The 21,706-nt window shown below is 37.7% G+C and overlaps 1 protein-coding gene across 1 annotated transcript in view; it reads right to left on the reverse strand.

Annotated features, from left to right (window-relative positions):
* Window positions 1-2,505: 2,505 nt before the first annotated feature.
* Window positions 2,506-21,706, reverse strand: part of LOC118026993 (centromere-associated protein E-like) — a 42,584-nt gene continuing 23,383 nt past the window's right edge. Inside the window, exons 21-27 of the mRNA XM_035030131.1 lie at window positions 19,937-20,155; window positions 17,758-17,943; window positions 11,502-11,614; window positions 9,668-9,765; window positions 7,833-8,016; window positions 6,744-7,030; window positions 2,506-3,671 (exon numbers count right to left, since the gene is read on the reverse strand). Coding sequence (XP_034886022.1) covers window positions 3,577-3,671; window positions 6,744-7,030; window positions 7,833-8,016; window positions 9,668-9,765; window positions 11,502-11,614; window positions 17,758-17,943; window positions 19,937-20,155 — 1,182 coding nt within the window. The 3' untranslated portion in view covers window positions 2,506-3,576. The remainder of the gene's footprint in view (window positions 3,672-6,743; window positions 7,031-7,832; window positions 8,017-9,667; window positions 9,766-11,501; window positions 11,615-17,757; window positions 17,944-19,936; window positions 20,156-21,706) is intronic.

Genomic DNA, 21,706 nt, shown 5'->3' on the forward strand with positions numbered 1-21,706 from the left:
TTTGAGAGAGCGTGAGAGAGCACGAGCAGCGGGAGGGGGTGCAAAGGGGCAGAGGGAGAGGGAGAAGCAGACTCCGCACTGAGCAGGGAGGTGACGTGGGGCTTGATCCCAGAACTCCTGGATCATGACCTGAGCTGAAGGCAGATGGGTAATCCACTGAGCCACCCAGGCACCACGCCCATCCCCGCCCTGAGATTCTTAGCCGAGAAAAAGTAACTTCTTTGGATCACATTTTCCCCCAGGTTTTTGTCTTTGGAGCGAAGTATATTCACAATGGTCATGGTGGTTCAGAACAAAGACTGTGCAGTCAGAAAGATGAAGATAAGTCCCATGTCGTTTGCTAGCTGAGTAAATCATTTAACTCTCCAAGCCCCAGTTTTCTTATCTGTAAAGAAGGTAACCATAGCACCTGCCTCATGCATGTGAGGAGAAAGGACTAGGCATTCACAACTACCAGCACATTGATTACATTTAATAAATGTGAATGATTATTAAAATTCAATTACAGTAGATGGCAAAAATGGATGAAAAAAATCTCTAATTTCTGCATATATAAACACACACACATAAAGTCTTTGGTAAGACTGTCCCTCATTGCCCAGGGTAGCTTCTAACGGAGTCTAATGATCTCTAATGACACCCAGCTGTGCTCCTTGCTTTAGTAACAATGTCTTTAACTTTTGAGGATTTTTTTTTTTAAAGATTTTATTTATTTATTCTTCAGAGACAGAGAGAGAGAGAGAAAGAGAAGCAGACTCCCAAGGAGCAGGGAGCCCGATGCGGGACTCGATCCCAGGACCCTGGGATCATGACCTGAGCCGAAGGCAGACGCTTAACCATCTGAGCCACCCAGGTGCCCAACTTTTGAGGATTTTAGAATACATTTTTGATGGATATGAGGATTCTCTAATCAAGGCCAAGTCTAACACTACTTCCTTGGTGCAGCTTTCTTCAGCCTTCCTTTGTCCCGATTTCCAACAGTAATGCCGACTCTGACAGCCTAAGTAACGTGGGGTTGCAAAAATTTGCTCACCCATCTATATTTTCCATGGAGTAGATTTCTTCGAGGCTAGGGACTATATCTTTTTCACCCTTATATTGCAGTCAGCACATATTATATTTGTTTTTCAACCAAACATAAATTTCACAAAGGCAGTAACTTTTGGTGCCTAGATCAGTGATTGGCACACAGTAAACAGCCATTAAATATTTGCTGAGTATGAATGGTAGGCTCTCAATAGGTTTCCTGGATATAATTTTGCCAGGCTCTCCAGAAAATATTTCCTATGAACAATAATCTATTTGTCTACTTTGACTTTACTTTTCAGACCATTTTAGTGTTGTCTGACCATATTACTGCTTTTTACCATTTTTGCATGTTTCATTGTTGACTTTCATCATTGTCTCTTCACAGCCATTTATCATGATATTGAAACCCCAGATCATTAAGAGTGAAGCAACATTTCTGAGGGAGATGTCGACAACATGGGGGAGTAGAAAGTCCCACCTCTTTTCCTCCCACAGAAACACTGATTTAAAACAATATACAGACTAAAATACCTTTATGAGAACTTAAGTCAGTTAAGAAGTCGCAGGACCCTAGGTAAGGGGAGAGCTGAGAACAGCTGCACTGAAGTGGGCAAGAAGAGTCATTTCCCTTTACCCGTGGCTCCACCCACCGCACCCCTTGCCCAAGTCAGCACAGCTCAGCCTCTGGCTCCTCGTTTCCCCAGGGGAGTAGGGGGAAAGAGAAGAGTGGAAAACTAACCCAAAGTTCTGACTTTTTCTATGGAAGCCCAAAGGACTGGGTTCTGTCTTGCCTGACTTGGAGTGCTGATGGAACCGGCATTAATTGACACTGGAGGGCCTGCAGTGCCCCAGACGGAGGCCGGAGTGGTTCAGCATAGTTGGGAGAGAGGGAGAAGAGTGGAGCATGTTCTTGGTATTCCAACTTTTTGGAGGGCTGTCCAAGACTGATATTTGTCTTGCCTACCTGGGGTGCTAATGGAGAGCTGATATACTTTGGATGCCTGGGGGCCAATGAGAACAAAGGACAGCGGGGTGGCTTCTTATTTGCAAGAACATGCTGTAGTGAAGACAGACACCAGAGGGAGCAAGAGATCCAGCTCCTAGAAAAGAAATTGGTAAACTTCTCTAATTGGCAAATTATACCCACAGCCCAGAGGTCACATCCCCCTAAAAAAGATTTCAGAGATCCCCAGGATCTCTAACTAGGCTGACAGGTAAAAATCTTTCTCTGTATGAAGCAGTCTGTAGACCAGAAGAGGTGGCTGCTTTTTCAAATGGATAAAACTCAGCAAAAAATCAGAAGGTGCACACACACACAAAAGAAACATCACCCAGGGATGCCGGGGTGGCTCAGTCTGTTAAGCATCTGCCTTTGGCTCAGGTCATGATCCTAGGCTCCTGGGATCAAGCCCCGCATTGGGCTCCTTTTTTAGTGGGAGCCAGCTTCTCCCTATGCCTGCTTCCCCCCACCCCTGCTTGTGCTCTCTCGCTCTCTGACAAATAAATAAAATCTTAAAAAAAAAGAAACATCACCCAAAGATCCCTTTAAGAATATGATAAAAGTATGGATCCAAGTATCCTAGAAAAATGACAAAATTAACAAATTAACATAAAGTTTCAGAGGTTTTACAGACTGCATGAAGCCCATCCATAGATGTCTTATGTATCTGTGGGGACTCTGGGTTTAGAAGACTTCTTCTACTTTGATAGAAACTCTGGTGCTGTTTCCTCATGTCTGAAATAAAAGGATAGAATAAATGGTCCATGAAGTTCTTCCAGCTGGTAGTAAAATGTAGTAGAGTACAAAGTCTGATAACAAACCAACCAATTTAGAGTGCTTGTATGGGGGTTGGTGGGTAACAGAAAAGCGAGAGAGAATTTTTGTATTTATTATAGCAAAAGAAAGATTAGCCTAGAAAATGAAGAGGTCATAGCACTTTGCTAAACTTAGCAACTTAAATCCAGAAAGCATGTATACATTCTCATAGCAAAATTCTGTAAGTCAACAAACAAGTAGAGCCAAATATACGCTGAGTACCACCCACCAAGAAACCATTAATTACTGTCACATAGAATTGTGATTCAGAACCACTAATTAAACATTTATCGAATGTTCAAGGTACTTAAAAAGGAGTTTATAATTTTGTTAATTAAATGATGCTTTAATGTATGCATAATGCCTGGGGAGTATCTAAGCCATAGGTGGATAACATTACATTAATAAAAATGAATACATTTTATGTATACATGGAAAGACTGGAAAATTCCTTCAATAATTTTATTCTTTACAAAATATATAAATAAATAAAACAATTCAACTTGTAAAGTATTACCACATTCAAGAAGACATTGCTATCACCATTCTAAATTACTGGAACGCATTAATCTCCTATTCCTTCCTCTTCCAATTCTAGTGGCAAAATGAAAACTGAATTGAAATTAAGTTGGACTGTGACAACACTGCCAGGGATAGGCACTTGAAGTAATAAATGCAGCCATTTCCAAACAGGGAATGCTGGGCCCCCGGAAAAGTGACAGGAGCGGAGTCTACTGTGTCCTGCACTCGGGCGCATCTTTTCCTGAGGAGGCGTGCCAAGGAGCTGGCTGAGGCTTCACGCTCTCTGCTCCAGCAGTTTGTTCTTCTGAGGAAAAACAACAAGCAAAAACCCCCAAAGGTAATCTTATTAAAACACACACACACACACACACACAATTTGAATACAACTGGAAATGGAAACGATGTTAAGACAGAGATATGAAGAATGAAAAATGACAATACGGTCATTAACCTCCCATGTTTGGTCATTAAAAAGGTGTATTTCATTTCATCAGAGGTGGAGAAGTTTATTCCCCATTTTCTCAAAAAATCAACTGTTAGAGAAGCCATTTTGTATATAAAACCAAGAAATAATAAAGTGTCACTTGAAATTCATCAGTTTGAGATTCAAAGTGAATCAAACACAGATTGAGTCTAATTTTCCTTTGCCCTAATTTTAGGGAAAAAAATGATGTGCTAAATAAGTAGTATATATTTTGGAGACTGTTTTGTCCTTCTTAGAAAGCACTTCAACTGCATTTATGTTTATAAACAATATTCATTTTCAAATTATTATATTCATTAAAGTAAATCTCACATACCCGGTCTTTGCAATTATCTCAAGTTGTTGAGAAAATTTAAGTTATCGTTTATAATTCAAATTAAAAACTAACATTAAAATTCTTTTTGACTAGTACTTTATTAATTCTGGCTGGGTCTATTAATTCTGAATTGGTCAGTTTTTTTTTTTTTTTAAGATTTTATTTGAGAGAGAGAGAAAGAGAGCAAGGAAGCGCACAAGCAGGGGAAGCAGGGTAAGCAGCAGAGGGAAAGGGAGAAGCAGGCTCCCCACTCAGCAGCAGAGCCCCATAAGGGAGGGAGCTCGATGCCAGGACCCCGGGGTCATGACCTGAGCTGAAGGTGGATGCTCAACTGACTGAGGCACCCAGGCACCCCTGAATTTGTCAGTTTTTGATTCATATATTCTTCCAGCCTACTCTTTTATTTAAAAATAGTACCAGAGTGATCCATATATTGATAAAAACACTTAAGCATTTCTATTTGTGGTTGAATTAATTTATATCATGCATGTGTCTCTGGCAGGATCAGATAAAATTGAAAGGTGATTAAAAGTTTCTCAGTTTTTTGGGGCGCCTGGGTGGCTCAGTCAGTTAAGCGTCTGTCTTTGGCTCAGGTCATGATCTCAGGGTTCTGGGATTGAGCCCTGCATTGGGCTCCCTGCTCCGCGGGAAGCCTGCTTCTCCATCTCCCACTCCCCCTGCTTGTGTTCCCTCTCTCGCTGTGTCTCTCTGTCAATTAAATAAATAAAATCTTTGGGGCCCCTGGGTGGCTAAGTCGTAAAGCGTCTGCCTTCGGCTCAGGTCATGATCCCAGGGTCCTGGGATCGAGTCCCGCACGGGCTCCCTGCTCAGCAGGGAGTTGCTTCTCCCTCTCCCTCTGCCCCTCCACCTGCTTGTGCGCATGCTCTCTCTCTCAAATAAACAAATAAAATCTTAAAAGAAGTTTCTCAGTTTTTCAAAAGACTCTTTTAAAATAGTGTGTATGTATATACAGCAAAAATTCCATGTAAGTGCTAGCTAATGAAAGGTCCTTAAATGTTTGTTAAATACTATTCCATAAAGTGAACAGTTGAGAAATTTTTTCGAATTGTTTGGTGCCTTCCTGTATCCCTAAGAGCACTTCCAGACTGCTGGCTTGACCCAATTTTGATGTGCGGTTGATGAGAATGGACTGATTTCTTCTAATGTCACACATCTCGCTGGTCTGGTCCGTCCACTTCCACAAACCCTGGCTACCTTCGCTTGGGCCAAAAATGATTTGGCAGCTGCCTCTCTTAGTATACAATTTTGTTGCTTTAGACTTCTACGACTAAGGGCATTTCTGGCAGGCAAATGCGCTGTTACATGGACACGTGATCCGCACTGTGTGGTGAGACCTACAAGAAGCGCCGTATTCCAGAGCCTCTCTGCCAATGCTCCACACCTCTGTGTCCGGCACCCGGGCCGAGCTGGGGGTGACCCCTGACACTGCCTCCCTCCGACCAGACAGGAGCCTTGCCCTGCTGATTTTACTCCCACATCTCGCTGGTCTGGTCCGTCCACTTCTCTCCATCTCTTTACCTGCTCACATCCCTGCTACTATCACCCCTTGCTTGGACAATTGCCATCAACTCTTGCCCCGATTATTTGTTGGTTACCATATAGCTAAGGTGGTGTGTTCAAAATTTATAACTCATTATGATCTCACCCATCATGTGGTTTAAAATCTTTCAAAGCCTTCCTCTGTATGCTTTCAGGATAAAGTAAAAGTTCCTGTATACAATGTACAAATTCCCCACACCTGGCTCTTCTCTTTGGCCTCACTCCCTCCATCCATAGCAGCTCGTGCTCACGGTGCTCTGACCAGCTTCCTTCCAGCCCTTCCCCTGCTGACGGTCCGTCCTCACTGTTCTATCTGCCTGAGATACTTCTCCTGCCCCTCTTTGTTAAGCTGACTCACATCAAACTCTTAGATCTCAGCTTCCTTCTTCAAGGAAGACTTCCTTAATATTCCTGAAACAAAAAACCTGTTATATGCCTCACAGCCTCTTACATTCTAGAATTTTACCTTTTTTTTTTGACTACTTGATTACTCTGTGTATCTCCTCATAGACTGTAAGCTTCTGTAGGGTAGGGACCATGTCTGGTTTTGGTTATCAATGTACCATCAGGGTCTCATCTCTGACACATAGAGACCAAAATTTTTTGCTGACTGAATGAATTAATAAGTAAATGAAACAAGTCTATGATCTGGCTTGTGTAAAATGAATATAATGCTATTGGAAATACTGGCCCAGTGCATTGATAAGAAAGGCTTCTTCAGTGAAAGTTTTGTTTATAGGGTAGCCTCTTCATGTTTTTAAGAGGGTTGCTTATCGATCTTAAGGAAAAGTTGAAGGTTTAAGAGGCAGAATAAAGACTTAACTTGGGATAAAAAATGATGGACTTTAGTGCTGTGCTTTGGAGAAAATTTCTCACAACAGAAATGCCAAATGAAGTCTGTGCACTGTAGCCTGCTCAACTATATCTTGTCTAACCTTGTCCTTTGGGGCCACAAATTAAAGATAAGTTCTGACAGTTATTCCCCCGATTTCCAAAGAACCAGTATATTTACGTACCGGGGCAAAGGCCTAAACCGGAGTTATCAAAATAGCGAACTGGAGGAGGTGTTGGTAAAGACTTTGATCGGCTGTCAAAAAACCAAGACTTCGGTGATTCCCTTGGCACAGGATCTGGTAAATTCCGTTCCTTGCATTGAGAAGGCGTATGCGGCCTCTTTTTGGAAGCTGTTCTAGTCACTTTAGGAGACTGAGGAGAATTCTCACAACTAACTTCTCTGTGAGTCTCTCTTTTAAGGATTCTCTCCTTCCATGTTTTGACCTCGTTGGAAAGATGACGATTATTGCTTGAATATAGGAGGAAAAAAAAAAAGAGAGAGAGACGGTAAGTCTGCACAACTCCTGAATTTATTCACACAGTAGATTCGTTCTCTGTGCTCTGGCCACACTGTACGTCTTTCAGTTCCACCAACTGGTTATTCTTCCTGACCGAAAGCCTGTGTACACGTCACCCTCTGCCTAAAAGGCTTACCAGTCTCTCCTTTCATCTGGCCTAACCCCTGCCCTTTTCCACAGCTACTCTTGTTTCAGTTTCTTCATCATCACTCCTCCCCACACCTAGATAAGGTCCTATTCGTGTTTTTTTTGTTATTGCTGTTTAATAGCACTTGTTGCAAAAAATTAGTTGTTTGTATAGTTATTTGTTTAATGCCTATTTTTCTTCTATTGTATCATTAAAGTGCTTGGCACAAGATTCTAATCTTCGATAGAAGCCAAATATTAAATTTGTTAGAACTGTTTATAAAGTAAAAGCAAATAGACTACAATAATGGACTTAAGGAATTCTCCTTTGACTTGGGTATGCAGACTTGTGGTCTGTTTAAACTACCCCTCAAAGATTTTTGTTCACTTCCTATTTCTTGGCTTCGTTAAAAATGGGTCAATTGATAGATAGCAAACATCTGGAATGGCGGTACTACAGTCTTATCCTTTTAAAAAAAACATTTATTACATATATTCTAAAAATCACTTTCCCCGTATGCGTGAAGGGTTGCCAACTGCAAAAAACAGGTATGGAGGTGTATACACCAAGCTCCCCACATGTAATAGCCAGAAGCATGATTTCGATATCACGTAAGCAGATCTTACCTTAAGAGTTCACTCTTTTGCCTTGTTAGCTGTTCATTTTGTTCCTTTAACTTGGAGTTTTCCTTCTCTAGCCGTATATATTCACTTTTCAAAATAAGAGCTTTTGTGCTTTGTACGATGCCACTACCACCCCCACAAGTTAAGGGTTTATTTGAAGGCTGCGAGTCCGTACACTCTGATACAACTGGGAGGGAGGCAAAGACACAAACAGCTGATGATTTTCGTTATCTCCAAAGTTCAAAATAAAGAAACACGACGAAGAGCCATAAGTCACTGCAGAAACCAGAACATCTCAATCACCATGTCCCAGAAGCCATCCTTCCTTCCTCCTTCTACCTCCCTTCCCAAGCCTACTTGATCAACACTTCTAATCGTCTCTAGGGTCCTCCCGCTTCTCTCCAGCCACCAACTCCACCAGCTCGGCGCTGCTGGTTGGACTCTCCCACTACGACGGCGGCAGCCGCAACCCCCCCGGTTAGTGTTGTCCTTCACTGCTCTCTCCTCTGCATCAGGGGACGCACGGGAGGGCTTCTTCCAGCACAGAATGTGTGTGTGGGGTCCACCACCAGTCATTCAGTGCGCTCGCTGTAAGTCCTCAACACGTACCTGGTAACTAAATAAAACTCAGAATGATACTAAAGCATATTTTATTAAGTATTCTACACTGTATGTGTGAAGCCAAGGTAAGGAACTGTTTTGTAAAATTGCATAAAGATGTGAGGCGTTTATAAAGTAGAATAATCCACTGAGTAACTGATACTTTACAAAAGGTACGCTGTGTGGGGGGAAGATACTCAGTGTCCATTTTCTTTTGAATTACTCTGAGTTCAGATACAGTATGTACCTGAAAGCCACACATTGAGAGTAATTGTCCTGACCTTTCTGTGACAACAAAGCATGCTCATTTCCAGTTTTATCCCTGGAAGTGTTTCAGGTAAGGATGCACTTCTGCAACAGACACTAGAGAAGTTCGGGCCAAACATGTATGAGACAACTTTAACACTATCTCATTTTTGTTTTTTAATGAGTGGATAATAATACACACAAATCTTACCTTATGTTGGTTTGACATTTAGAATTTTCAGTGTGCTTCCACACACAACTTTCAGTTTGATGCTTACAATACATATATATATATATAAGCTAGGAGGTCGGGTATTATTCCCATGATTTCATATAGCCATGAAGTGAGGGGGACCTGGCCTTAGTTCACTGCTTGTTTACTACACAAAGCTGTCCCAAGTACTGTTCAGCATCCTCTCTTTTCAAATGAAACAGAAGAGACAGTAATATGGAAAAAGGAACAGGTTGAGGAATGCATAAGCAGAAATTTGATCATTAGATTTGAAAACTGTAAGATAAATTTGAAAGAGTTTGCAAGTAAGCATCAACTCTATTTTCAGTACTAAGAACATGTAGGATATTATTTCCTTATTTCTACTGCGTGCTGATTGTATTTTTACTGCGCATATGGTTAAAATCTACTACAATGTGTTTGTATTTTTACTGGGAAGGGTACTTCTACCTTGATAGTTACAGCATTCTTTTATAGTACTGAAGATATCTTCTCTCATATGTAAAGATCTGATAATGCAAAGGTAAAATTCTTATTTTTTAAGAATCTATAATGGATAAATAGTTGAGATTACAGGAAACTAAGGAGATGTCACAGGATAAATATGATCTCAATAAATTCATTTCAAAAATAGTTTTTTCTAAATTAGTGGTTAACAGGTTTATTCTTGACCACCACATATATCATAGTCTTCAAAATGTCTACATGTATTGAGAAATAAAATGGAAAGGATCTGGAAATATCAGCATTTTCTACTTACTTGAGGTATCTTGGGCTTGTTGATTTCTTCTAAGATTTTCTCTCAGTACCCTTATAACTTCTTTTTGATATTCTACAGTGGCTTTTGTAGAAGTAATTCTAATAAGAACAGCAATAGAAACATGTAAAAGCTTTGCAACTAATTATAATGGAAGAATAAACAGAACTGTTATCAAGAATTTTCTAGTAAGATAGATCACACTGACATAAAACCTGTAAGTGGCAGTAGATACCCCCCAGTATCAAATATTTTATAGCTATAACACCCTTAAATTGGAAGTATTCTGTTTGGTTGCAGGAGTAATTTTTTTAAATTCTTTTTAAATTTCTGGAAGCCCAGTAGCTATTAATCAGATACAATTACCAGAGCATAAAAGTAAAAAGAACTCCTATCCATTTCTACCTTGTCAGGGAAGCAAACCCTGGGTGTAGCTCTAGTCTAATGTGATACAAAGGTAAAATTCTGCTCATTGTTCCCCAGCAGAAAGTGACATTTTAGGAATTGTTGGCTTAAGTGTTAATCAGCAGTGATAAATCATGAGACTTTCTGTCTTTAGAGACTCTGAAAGTATCTGCTGATTCTATTTGATACGTAAAATTGCCTTTTTTAAAAAAGATTGATTTATTTATTTGAGAGAGAGACACACGCAGAGAGTGCAGGAGGCAGGGCCAGAGAGAGAGAGGGAGAGAGAAACTCAAACAAACTCTGCTGAGCTGAACGCGGAACTTGGTCTCAGGACCCTGAGATCATGACCTGAGCCAAAACCAAGAGTTGGGACGCTTAACTGACTGTGTCACCCAGGTGCCCCTAAAACTGCTTTTTTATAATGAAGAACTTGATAGGTATAAGTTTCACTAAAACCAACAGTCTTATCAATGGAAGGCTGGTTAGAATGCATGAAGCTTCAGAGTGCTACTTTTTGGGCAAATTAGGCATCGTTAAATATTTACAGGAAGACCAAAAAGCATTAGGAGTCAGAAGGAATCTTAAGAAATCATCTAATACAAACCTATCCTTGGTGATTATGAATGCAAAGACCACAGAGATTAAACAGCCTATATGTGAGGTGAGTCAATATTATATTTCTAATTCGCTGTCTCTGTTTAATATTCTTTCATTATGCTATATCATAAAGAACTTTAGACATGCATTATGTACAGTATATATAAATAAAAAGAAGTCATGCTTTTGGGTATTAGGTACCGTAATTTAAGAGGAAATACAATTTTACACAAAAACACAATAGGAAGAACAAATTAAATTAAGAGAACCAACAAAATCTTAGTTGAAGTGCTAAACACAGACAGATGCACATATATACAGGTTCTTAACATTCATTTTCAAGCATAAAAAGGCCACTTTTAAGCTGTTTATGTAAGACAGCAAGAAGCATCAAGACACAGTGTGTTAATAATTGACCATAACTATGCTGATTTTTAAAAACTTTGCAGATGTAATGATAATTTAGCAAGTTTAAAATCTGTGGATGTATTTATTTTAAAAAACAGTAACAATATTTCCATATATTTTAAAAAGTTAACCAATGCAAAAAATTTAGAAGGGAAAATTAAGCTATTTTTTTTTTTTTAAAGATTTTATTTATTTATTTGTCAGAGAGAAAGAATGAGAGAGAGAGAGCACAAGCAGGGGAAGCGGCAGGCAGAGGGAGAGGGAGAAGCAGGCTCCCCACTGAGCAAGGAGCCTGATGCGGGGCTCGATCCCAGGACCCCGAGATCATGACCTGAGCCGAAGGCAGCTGCTTAAATGACTGAGCCACCCAGGCACCCCGAAACGTAAACTATTAAAGTCATGTTCAGTTAAGGCAAAGACATACTCTTTTTCAAACTCTTTGGCATTTTTCATCTTCTCTAGGTCTATTTTCACCAGCTTCGTTTTGAGATCTTCAATTTCTTCTTTATAGGGCTTAGCTCCTAAAGCAACTTTGTCCTAAATTTTTTAGAGAAAAGAAAAATAAAATAATTTCAGAGCAGTTTTAAAGAGCTGTTAACTACCTTGATTTGGTAGGAACATTTTATTTATTTATTTATTTTTATTTTTATTTTTCAAAAGTATATATATATATTTTTTAAGATTTTATTTATTTATTTGAGACAGAGAGAATGAGAGAGAGAAAGCACATGAGAGGGGGGAGGGTCAGAGGGAGAAGCAGACTCCCCGCCGAGCAGGGAGCCCGATGCGGGACTTGATCCAGGGACTCCAGGATCATGACCTGAGCCGAAGGCAGTCGCTTAACCAACTGAGCCACCCAGGCGCCCTTGGTAGGAACATTTTAAAACAGCAGACTGCAAATATATGAAAAGCAGAAAAGGAACGAAATTTAACCCTAAAATAAACAAGTAGATATTTGCTGTGAAGTATACATGAAACTACTGGAAGCTAATATGTAATTGAGAATACATGACCTTCATTTTTTTTTTTCTTAATTTTATTTGAGAGAGAGAGCGAGAGAGCATGAGCAGGGTGAGAGGCAGAGGGAGAGAGAGAAGCACACTCCTCACTGAGCAGGGAGCCTGATGTGGGGCTTGATCTCGGGACCCCTGGGATCATGACCTGAGTTGAAGGCAGACGCTTAACCTATTGTGCAACCCAGGCACCCCTTCATTTCCTAAAACAAATTTTTTCCCAATTAAAAATGATATAAACAAAATGAAATAGAAAGGTTGAAAATAATGGGTAGACAAAGGTAAATCAGGAAAATGAAACAAAAAGATGTCAGAATGGGAATATAAATATCAAACTAGAACTGAATTCAAAGTATTATAAAGTGTTCCTGGCATATTTGTACTCAAAGATGGTCAATCCGGTGCTGAAAATATAACTACTTTCTACTCAGAGAAAAAAAAAATCATATGTAAATACACACTTACATACATTTAAACCCTTTTTTATAAATAGACTTACTTTTTAGAGCAACTTTAGGTTTATAGAAAGACTGAGCAGAGAGTACAGAGTTCCTATATACCCTTGTCGTGCTCCATCTCCCTCCCCACCCTATTTCCACTATTGTTAACATCACATTTTAGTGTGGTATATTTGTTACAAATGATGGGCCAATATTGATACATTTCAGACTTCATTAGGGTCTATTGTTTGTATTGTACATTCTAGGGGTTTTGACAAATGTACAATGACACAGTTCATAATTACAATATCATACAGAATAGATTCATTGTCTTAAAAATCCCGTTCCACCTATTCATTCTTCCCTCCCTTACCCCTTCTGGACCATTGACAATCATTGATCTTTTTACTGTCTCTCTGGTTTTGCCTTTTCCAGAATGCCATATAGTTGGAATCATTTTTCAGATGGGCTTCTTTTAATTAACAGTGTGCATTTAAGGTTCATCCATGTCTTTGCTGCTCGATAACTCATTTCTTATTATTGTTGAATAAATCACTTGTTTCTTTGTATCGCTGTACCACAACCATACAATGGAGAATTAGATACTGAACAAAAAATAAAACCCGTCTAAATAGGAACCTAGAGAGCTCTCTTTAGTCCTCCAGGCTTTCCCAACCCAACTCCCACAGAAACGTTTACACGCACACTATGGCTAGCGAAGACTAAAAAGATGCAAAACCTCCAAAAATGATAGATGCTCAGCTTGAGGAGATGGATGACTGGGTAAGATAAGCCCATTCTTAGAGGAGCCCACTGTTTGCTTAGTCACAGCACCAGTTCAGTACCCTACCTTCTGAGTCAGATGCTGATGTTGGGGACTCCCTGAGCACGTGACTGGCTGGAGTGTTGGCAGTTTTGTAAGAAACTGCCAAACTCTCTTTCAAACTGGCTGTCCCATTTGCAGTCCTACCAGCAATGAACTCCTATTGCTCTACCTCTTCATCAGCATTTAGTGTGGTGATTGGGATTTTGGCCATTGTGGCGTTTTGAGATATCATAGGTGTGTAGTGGTATTTCGTACTTCTCTAATGACATATGATGCTGAGAATCTTTTCATATGCTTATTTGTCACACGTATATCTTCTTAGGTGGGGTGTCTGCTCTGAACCGTTGCCTATTTTTTAATTGGCTTTTTTTTTTTTTTTTTAAATCATTGAGCTTTAAGAGTTCTTTGTATATTTGGGACAACAGTTCTTTATCAGATATGTGTTTTGCAAAATTTTTTCCTCCAGTCTGTGACTTGTCTTTTTATTTTCTTAACTGTCTTTCACAGAGCAGATATTTTGAATTTAAACGGAGTCCAACTTACCAATTTTTTCTTTCATGGATCGTGCTTTTGGTATTGTATCTAGAAAGTCACCACCAAACCCATGGTCACCTAGATTTTCTATATCTTATCTTCTGAGGGTTTTCTAGTTTTATGTTTTACATTTAGATTTTTTTTTTTTAAAGTATCTTTTTTTTTTTTTTTTAAGATTTTATTTATTTGAGAGAGAGAATGAGAGACAGAGAGCATGAGAGGGAAGAGGGCCAGAGGGAGAAGCAGACTCCCCGCCGAGCAGGGGAGCCCGATGTGGGACTCGATCCCGGGACTCCAGGATCATGACCTGAGCTGAAGGCAGTCGCTCAACCAACTGAGCCACCCAGGCGCCCTACATTTAGATTTTTGATCAACTGAGTTAATTTTTGTGGAATAGAGAAGGTCTGTGTCAAGATTTGTTTTCTGTTTGTGGAAGTCCACTTGTCTCAGCATCATTAGTTGATAAGACTATCCTTCTCCACTGAACTGCCTTTGTTCTTCTGTCAAGGATCGGTTGACTGCATTTGTGTGGGTCTATTTCTAAGTTCTCTATTCTCTTCCATTGATCTATTTGTCTATATATTATTTTAAAAGTTCAAAGAACTCTAAAAAAAAAAGGTATCCATTTATGACACTAAAAAGAAAGTTTCAATATATTCTAGAAATGCAGAGATTATTTTTTTGCCACAATATAATGAAATAAATTAGTCATATATAACATTGTTTAAAACATTCTTATGTAAAAGAAATCAAAACTGAAAATACTGAATTAGAAATGAAAAATAACAGAATTTCCTATTTCAAATATATGGTATGTGACCAAAGCTGCACTCAAGAAATGCTGACGGTCTTAGTTTTACTAATAAACTGAAAAGACTGCAAACATAAATTTCTTGGTTAACATCACCCACTTATCATCTGCATTCTTAGACAGATTCAGTTAAGAAACTTTAGTGGCTCTCCCTGAAAAAGAATTCCTTTGAAATTCTGATTTGAATTACATGAAATTTAGGAATTAATTTGGGAAAAAGTTAGGATTATATTTAGGTTCCACCTAGGAAATGGTGTATTTCTTATAAACCACATGTTATCCTATATTTCTTTTTAAAGTTTTATTTTTCTTTTCATATATGTTGCCCTCATTTTTTGTTAAGGTTAGTCATTCAATCATCTTATTTTAGATTTTGTGGCCATTATAAATAAGATCCTTTTTTTCTCCTCATGCAGGATGTCCATAAAGTTCTACTGCAGTTTAAATTTTTGATCTATTCACTGCTACTTTATAGAAACAATTTGTAATGATATAACAGAGGAAATGTATCAAGATTTAAACAAAATTGTTAATGATTCATTTGTTCAAATTACTTTCTTCTCTATTCAATTAACAAAACCTGACGTTATTATATTGGACAGCTATATCCAAGATGTTTTCAAATAGTGGTGAATAGGTTAAAAGTTTTTTCTTATGCCAAGTCTTGAGTTAAATACATTGCTGCATTTTATAGAATGTTTATATAATACCGAAAAGCAAATAAAAAAAACCTCAAACGGTAAAAAGATTTTATGAATCTGTATTTTGCTTTCTTTCCCTATAGGTGTTATATAATGCCATAACCCAGAAAGTTATTTCTGGTATGCAGGAAAGATATTTATCTTTCCATAGATGCCTGGATCAATTTACACAGAATGTGGAGAAATTTGTTGCTTACTTCCTATCTTGAAACACTTTCTTCACTTTTGTGAAGAAATTGTAACCGCTGTCTGCACTCTATGTTGTACCTCCTTCCCGCCAACTTACTGGCTGCTCCATCTTGGTATCTTTTGGTTACTCCTTATCTCTTCCCCATTATGCTCATGTCTTCATCCAGTCTCATGACTTTTATGTGCCGACAATTCCCCAAATTTATACCTTAAGTCTAGATCTCTCTTAGACTTACGTATACATACAACTGCTTCAGTCATATCTCAAGATGGGGGTCCCCAATAGCTATTTCAAATTCAACATGTCCAAAACTTAGTTTTGATTCAGCTCCCATAGTTTCAAAAACTTGCTCTTCTGAGAGTCTTTCCCATCTCTATAAATGGCAAGTCCATCCTTCTAGTTGTTCAAGCCCAAAACTCCGGAATCATCTCTGACTCCAAGAAATACGAGAGGAAGGGATGTGCGCCACTTCTGGGCCAGAGTCTTTAAGAGTAGAGATTTTAAGATGATTTTCGCTTCTCCATCTGTCCCTTTCCTGTGAACCTGGGCATGGACAGTTTATAACTTGGCTTTAACCATGCAGATGAAAACAGCACCCGAGGGGGTGGTGGAGAAACAGGATGGGAGGGAAGTGAGCCTTTGAACGCTCATGCAGAATGGAGCCACCTGCCAACCTGGAACTCACACTTTTATATGAGATACTCCCTCTTGTTTGAGTTGCTGCAGTTTGGGTCCCTTTGTTGTAGCAGTTGGTATGTCACATTAACAAACACACCCTCCTGGATTCTATTTTCAAAGAGCAGCCTTTAAAAAAATTAAATCGGACCATTTTATCCTTTTGCCAAAATCCTCTGATGACTTCACATCTCACTCAAAATAAAAACCACAGTTTTTATAATGGACTGTCAGACCCTTTATGAGTTGACTCTCTGCTACTTTTCACCTTATTTCCCAACTCTATCTCCTTGCTCACTCTGCTCAGGAGACACTGGCTTTCTTGTTTCTTAAACATACCTACACTATTTGTGCTTTCCTTTGCCTGGAAGGCCCTTCCCCTACCACAAAGCTCACCCATTCCCCCAAGTCATCTTAGTGGTGTGGCTCTCCTCAGCTCCCCTTTATAAGATCCTATCTGATTCCCTCATGCTCCCACTTTCACCAGGTACCCACACAACCCTTGTCTAGCTTAATTTTTTCCCACCATACTTTTTACCATCTGACACACATATATACTTGCTTATTTTCTCTCTTCCTGAACCAGAATGTAAGCTCCTTGGAGGAAAGGAGGGGCATTTATTTCTTTCCATGGCTGTACACATGACATCTAGAGCAATGACCATCACATACCAGATACTCAACAAATCTATCTTGATCAAATAAAAATGTGATTCGATATATAAAATAATTACTCTCAAAAATTCTAAAGCTTTACAATTGATTTTCTTGGTTTTTAGCTTTACATTTAACAAAATTGAGATTGTTTTTTATTGCCTCTCTGTTTCATGTCTTATTGAATGAACCAGAACTTTTAGAACAATGTTAAAATGATGAAAGGAGCAGACATTCTTGACTTGTTCCAAATTCTAACTGAGATGAAGAGATAGAAAACTTAAGTGACTATTAGGGTCAGACTCAAGCAAAAGAAGTGTGAGAAGGGCTGGAGCTAAGACAAAAAGGAGTGGTAAGGATGTGATGAATGAAGGTGTGATGTGTGTAATGGCATTCAGGTCAAAGACAAATTACTGTTCTTCCTAAAGTAAACAGGTCAGATTCAGCCCAGAGGCTACTAGGTGGGGCTCAATAATGGGATTAAATAAAAAAAAGAATTTTAAAATGTACTTATCTAATACAGAGCAAATACTTACATAAGCTTTTTTCCTGAAAAATACACATTTTAAACTATACAGAATATTTATATACCTTTTAAAAAATAATTTTTCTAGGAATATAGTAAATAATCATTATTTTACATGAAAATACACTTTTGCATTTCATTTCTAAATTTCCACTTGCTTTATTAAGCTTGAGGACTGAACTTCAGACATTACATAAGTAACAGGAAGTTCAAGTAAAAGATCGGAGTTCCAACCAAATTATCTGCCAAATTCAACGGTAAAAGAAAAAAAAAAAAACCCTCTTATTATAAAATGAGTTCTTTAAATTACCTGAAGTACTTGGATCATTTCTTTTGTTTTTTCAAGGCATTTATTTGATTCATTAACTTGTGCTTGAAGTTTTGCTATTATGTCATTAGTCATCTCAAGTTCTTTCTGCATCTTTATAATCTTGCTTTCCTTGTGCTTAGCGCTTTCTTGGGCTTCACGTAGTGAAGTTTCCAGCTCCTGAATTTTCTGTTAGAAAAAGCACACATATATGAGGTGTGCCAGGCAGGCAGAATCACAGTATATACATGTAAGACAAAGATGATCATATATAGGTATTAATGTTTCAGATTGCATTAACAAAGTAAGAAGAGAAACCAAATGTCACTTAATTTACATATGTGCTATTTTCTTTATTTAGAAGCTGATGATTTTTGGATTAAAAAAGACCCAAATTTTATATTATAAGGTTTAGTGTTATTTTATTTACTGGTTAGTATGGTGCTAAGCATATTAAACGGCACTCACATTTTAAATTAACACCACTTAAAGGAAATACACTTGTTAACAGACTCTTTAAATAATGCATATAATCTATCTTTCCCTTTACTTTTATTAACTAGTTTTTAAATACAGGTATGTGGAAAAATTCGAAGGCATATAATAAAGGGTAAGTTTCCCTGTCTCAGAACCCCAGCTGACCCTGTAGCAACTACTGAACTCTTTCAAGTGTATCCCTCCAGAAATTTTCTATGCCTATCTGAGCATTTGTGAATACACAGTTATAAAAACAGTCAGTCATACATACAGTAGGAACATACTGAATATACAGTTTTTTTTTTTTTAACCTGGCAATATATTTTCCAGATCTTTCCATTATCAACACATACAGATCTCTCCACCTTTTTGTTTTCATGGATACATACATCCTGTTTCTTAGAGGTACTATAAATTAGTTAACCCATCAACCACTGATGAACATCTAGGTTATTTCCAGTTTTTTGCAAGTAAAAAAATACCTGAATTTAAATACCTGAATTTGTCCATATTTATAAGATTATTCACCCACACACACATATACAGGTTTTCCTAGAAAATGTCTGTTTCTTCTTGGCCCCATCCAGAATTTATTTTTGTTTAAGTGAGTGAGGCAGAAACCCAGATTTATTTTTTCTCAGTGGCTAGCTGGTTGTCTGGAATCAAACATTAAGTAAATCATCTTTTCCCCACCAAGTAGGCAGTTACCATTACCAAATACTGATTTCTCCTCCTTGGGTGTACTGGGGAACTCTACTCTGGTCCACTGCTCTATTTGTCTATTTCTGTATCATTACCAAACTGTTCTATGCTACTCTAATTTGTCATAATTACCAGAGTAAGAGCATACAATAATTATCTGATAGGGTATTTCCTGGGATTACTAAAGATGGAATTTCCTTCTGCTTCTTTATTGCTTCGGTAGATGGGTTTAGTATTTCTGCTATTTTTGTCTCCATCAGCTATTGAGGTCTGTAGGGATTAGCAAATCAATAAACTGTACTAGTGATCTTCTAGTTTCCATTGGTAATTGATTATTAAACTAGTGGTTGATGTTTTAAGTATTTATTTTGGTAAAAATGATAAATTGTAATTTACTCTTGGGTTCTTCACTAAGTCATTTTGTGAGCTAACAAAATAAAATAGCATATTTGCTTCACAATTCCCAAGTAAGGCTAGTTAATAAAATAACTGAATCATTCAAATAACATATTGATTCTTGGATACAGGTTAATATGCATAAAGATATTTGTTATATTTTTAGCCTCTTCCATTTTAATTTTGATATAACATTAACCAATATTAAAGACTTTGATGATAATTAGAGAAAATCTGAATTGCCCTTTCCCTCTAAGCTAGTTCTATAAATAGACACAGATTATCGTTCAATAAAAAGTTACGATTGAAGAAATTTATAATGTACAGTAATAGCACTTTACACAGTATATGTATCTCTTAATCAAATTAAGCTATGAGTTACTTCTCTTTTATAATTTAAAGGGAAGATCTCATATAATATATATAGTTCTGTAGTTATTTGAGTGATAGCCACAGTAGAACTAAATTTAAAAAAGCCCATCACACCTACAAACATGGTCCATGTTCTCTAATACATTAGATACTATAATTTTGCTCTAAATGTTATATAAAATGCATCTTTAACTGATCAATTTGCAAATTAAAAAACATCTAAGAAATCACATACCTCTGTCGTTAGTTTTGTGGCTCTTGATGTAACATGAAGGTTCTTATTGTTTTCTGTAGCAGAATCAACAAGGATACCAGATGTCAGGGAGATCTTCAAAGTTTGGTAGTTTTTAAATAGTTGTTCATTTTTCTCTTTCACTGATTTCAGGTCACGTTCCCATTCTCTGGCTATGGTAGCATTTCTTTCCTCAAACTCTGTAGATTCATTCATTATAGCCTATTGAATAGTAAAACACCATTATAACTCTAAAATGAATTACATATGAAAAATACTATGAAAACTACTAGAATTCTAGGACAAGGCATATGCTGAAATTCATTATTTAGGACATCCTAGAACAGTAATTTAAAAGAATGTGAACATTCTTTGTGGTTGGCATCAGTTCCTGAAATTTCAGAAGATGCTGGATGTTAATGATGAGACTAAAAGAAGAATAAGGACTGGAGAGGATTTGTATTGATTTGCAAGATGATAAATCTCACTTTATTGGATCAGTGCTAACATACGAAGCGGAAATCTGCAGAACTGTGCAGGTTAAAGTCACTACGTATGTTATAACATTTATAATGTCATATACAAACATTAACTGACACATAATGGCAGAGCAAATCCAGTAAACTTAACAGCAATCTATTTTCCTGTTTCATTTCAAACCTCAGTGTTTATAGGGAAAAGAATTCACTGACTTTTGGTAATTAATCTGAAAATCTTATATTTCTGTGCAGGGAATAACACTCAATCACTATCCTCCTTTACACTGAAGGCTAACTCTGAAATTATTCATATTATCTTTTTACTTCCTAATTCTTAAGGGATGTACTTTTTGCTTTCATCATTAATGCCTTATTGGTTTTACCTATATCTTTAAGGCACTTCTATCAGACTTGGATGCTAAATTAGTTGTGTTATTGCTGGCATTCTGGGCTCTCCTTGGTTCTGCACTACTGACCTCATACCGTATAAAGTTATCAATTCCTATTTTCAAGGTGCTGGAAGAAGCCATATATCTCTGCTCATCCACACAGTAGAAATCCCTACTTTCTACTCACAAGTAGGTCCTCAATATTACAAGAAAAACACTGAATTTTATGGGGATTGTCTTATTCAAATGTTGGTTTTTATGATTTTCCTCTGTTGATTGTGGACTTTTTTTTTTTTTTGAAGCAGCTCATTTACTATTTTGCTAGCTTGAGGTATTCAGCAAATGGGAATATCCACAGGAAAATATATTTTAAAAAATATTATCTATATTTCAGTGTGATTTAAGTATAGTTTTCAGATGAAATTAAAGTGTCAAAAAGGACCTACCCAAACATATGAAATATGAAACCAATTTTAGAAGCTTTTTTTTTAATTAACATATAATGTATTATTTGTTTCAGGGGTACAGGTCTGTGATTCATCAGTCTTACACAATTCACAGTGCTGACCATAGCACATACCCTCCCCAATGTCCATCACCCAGCCACCCCATCCCTCTCACACCCACCACTCCAGCAACCCTCAGTTTATTTCCTGAGATTAAGAGTCTCTTATGGTTTGTCTCCCTCTCTGGTTTCATCTTGTTTCATTTTTCCCTCCCATCCCCTATGATCCTGTCTTGTTTCTCAAAATCCTCATATCAGTGAGGTCATATGATACTTGTTTTTCTCTGATTGACTTATTTCACTCAGCATAATACCCTACAGTTCCATCCATGTCGTTGCAAATGGCAAGATTTCATTTTTGATGGCTGCATAATATTCCAGTGTGTGTGTGTGTGTGTGT

This window comes from Mirounga leonina, unplaced genomic scaffold (genome assembly GCF_011800145.1).
Source record: "Mirounga leonina isolate KUSES-001 unplaced genomic scaffold, KU_Mleo_1.0 Mir_357, whole genome shotgun sequence".
Lineage (NCBI taxonomy): Eukaryota > Metazoa > Chordata > Mammalia > Carnivora > Phocidae > Mirounga > Mirounga leonina.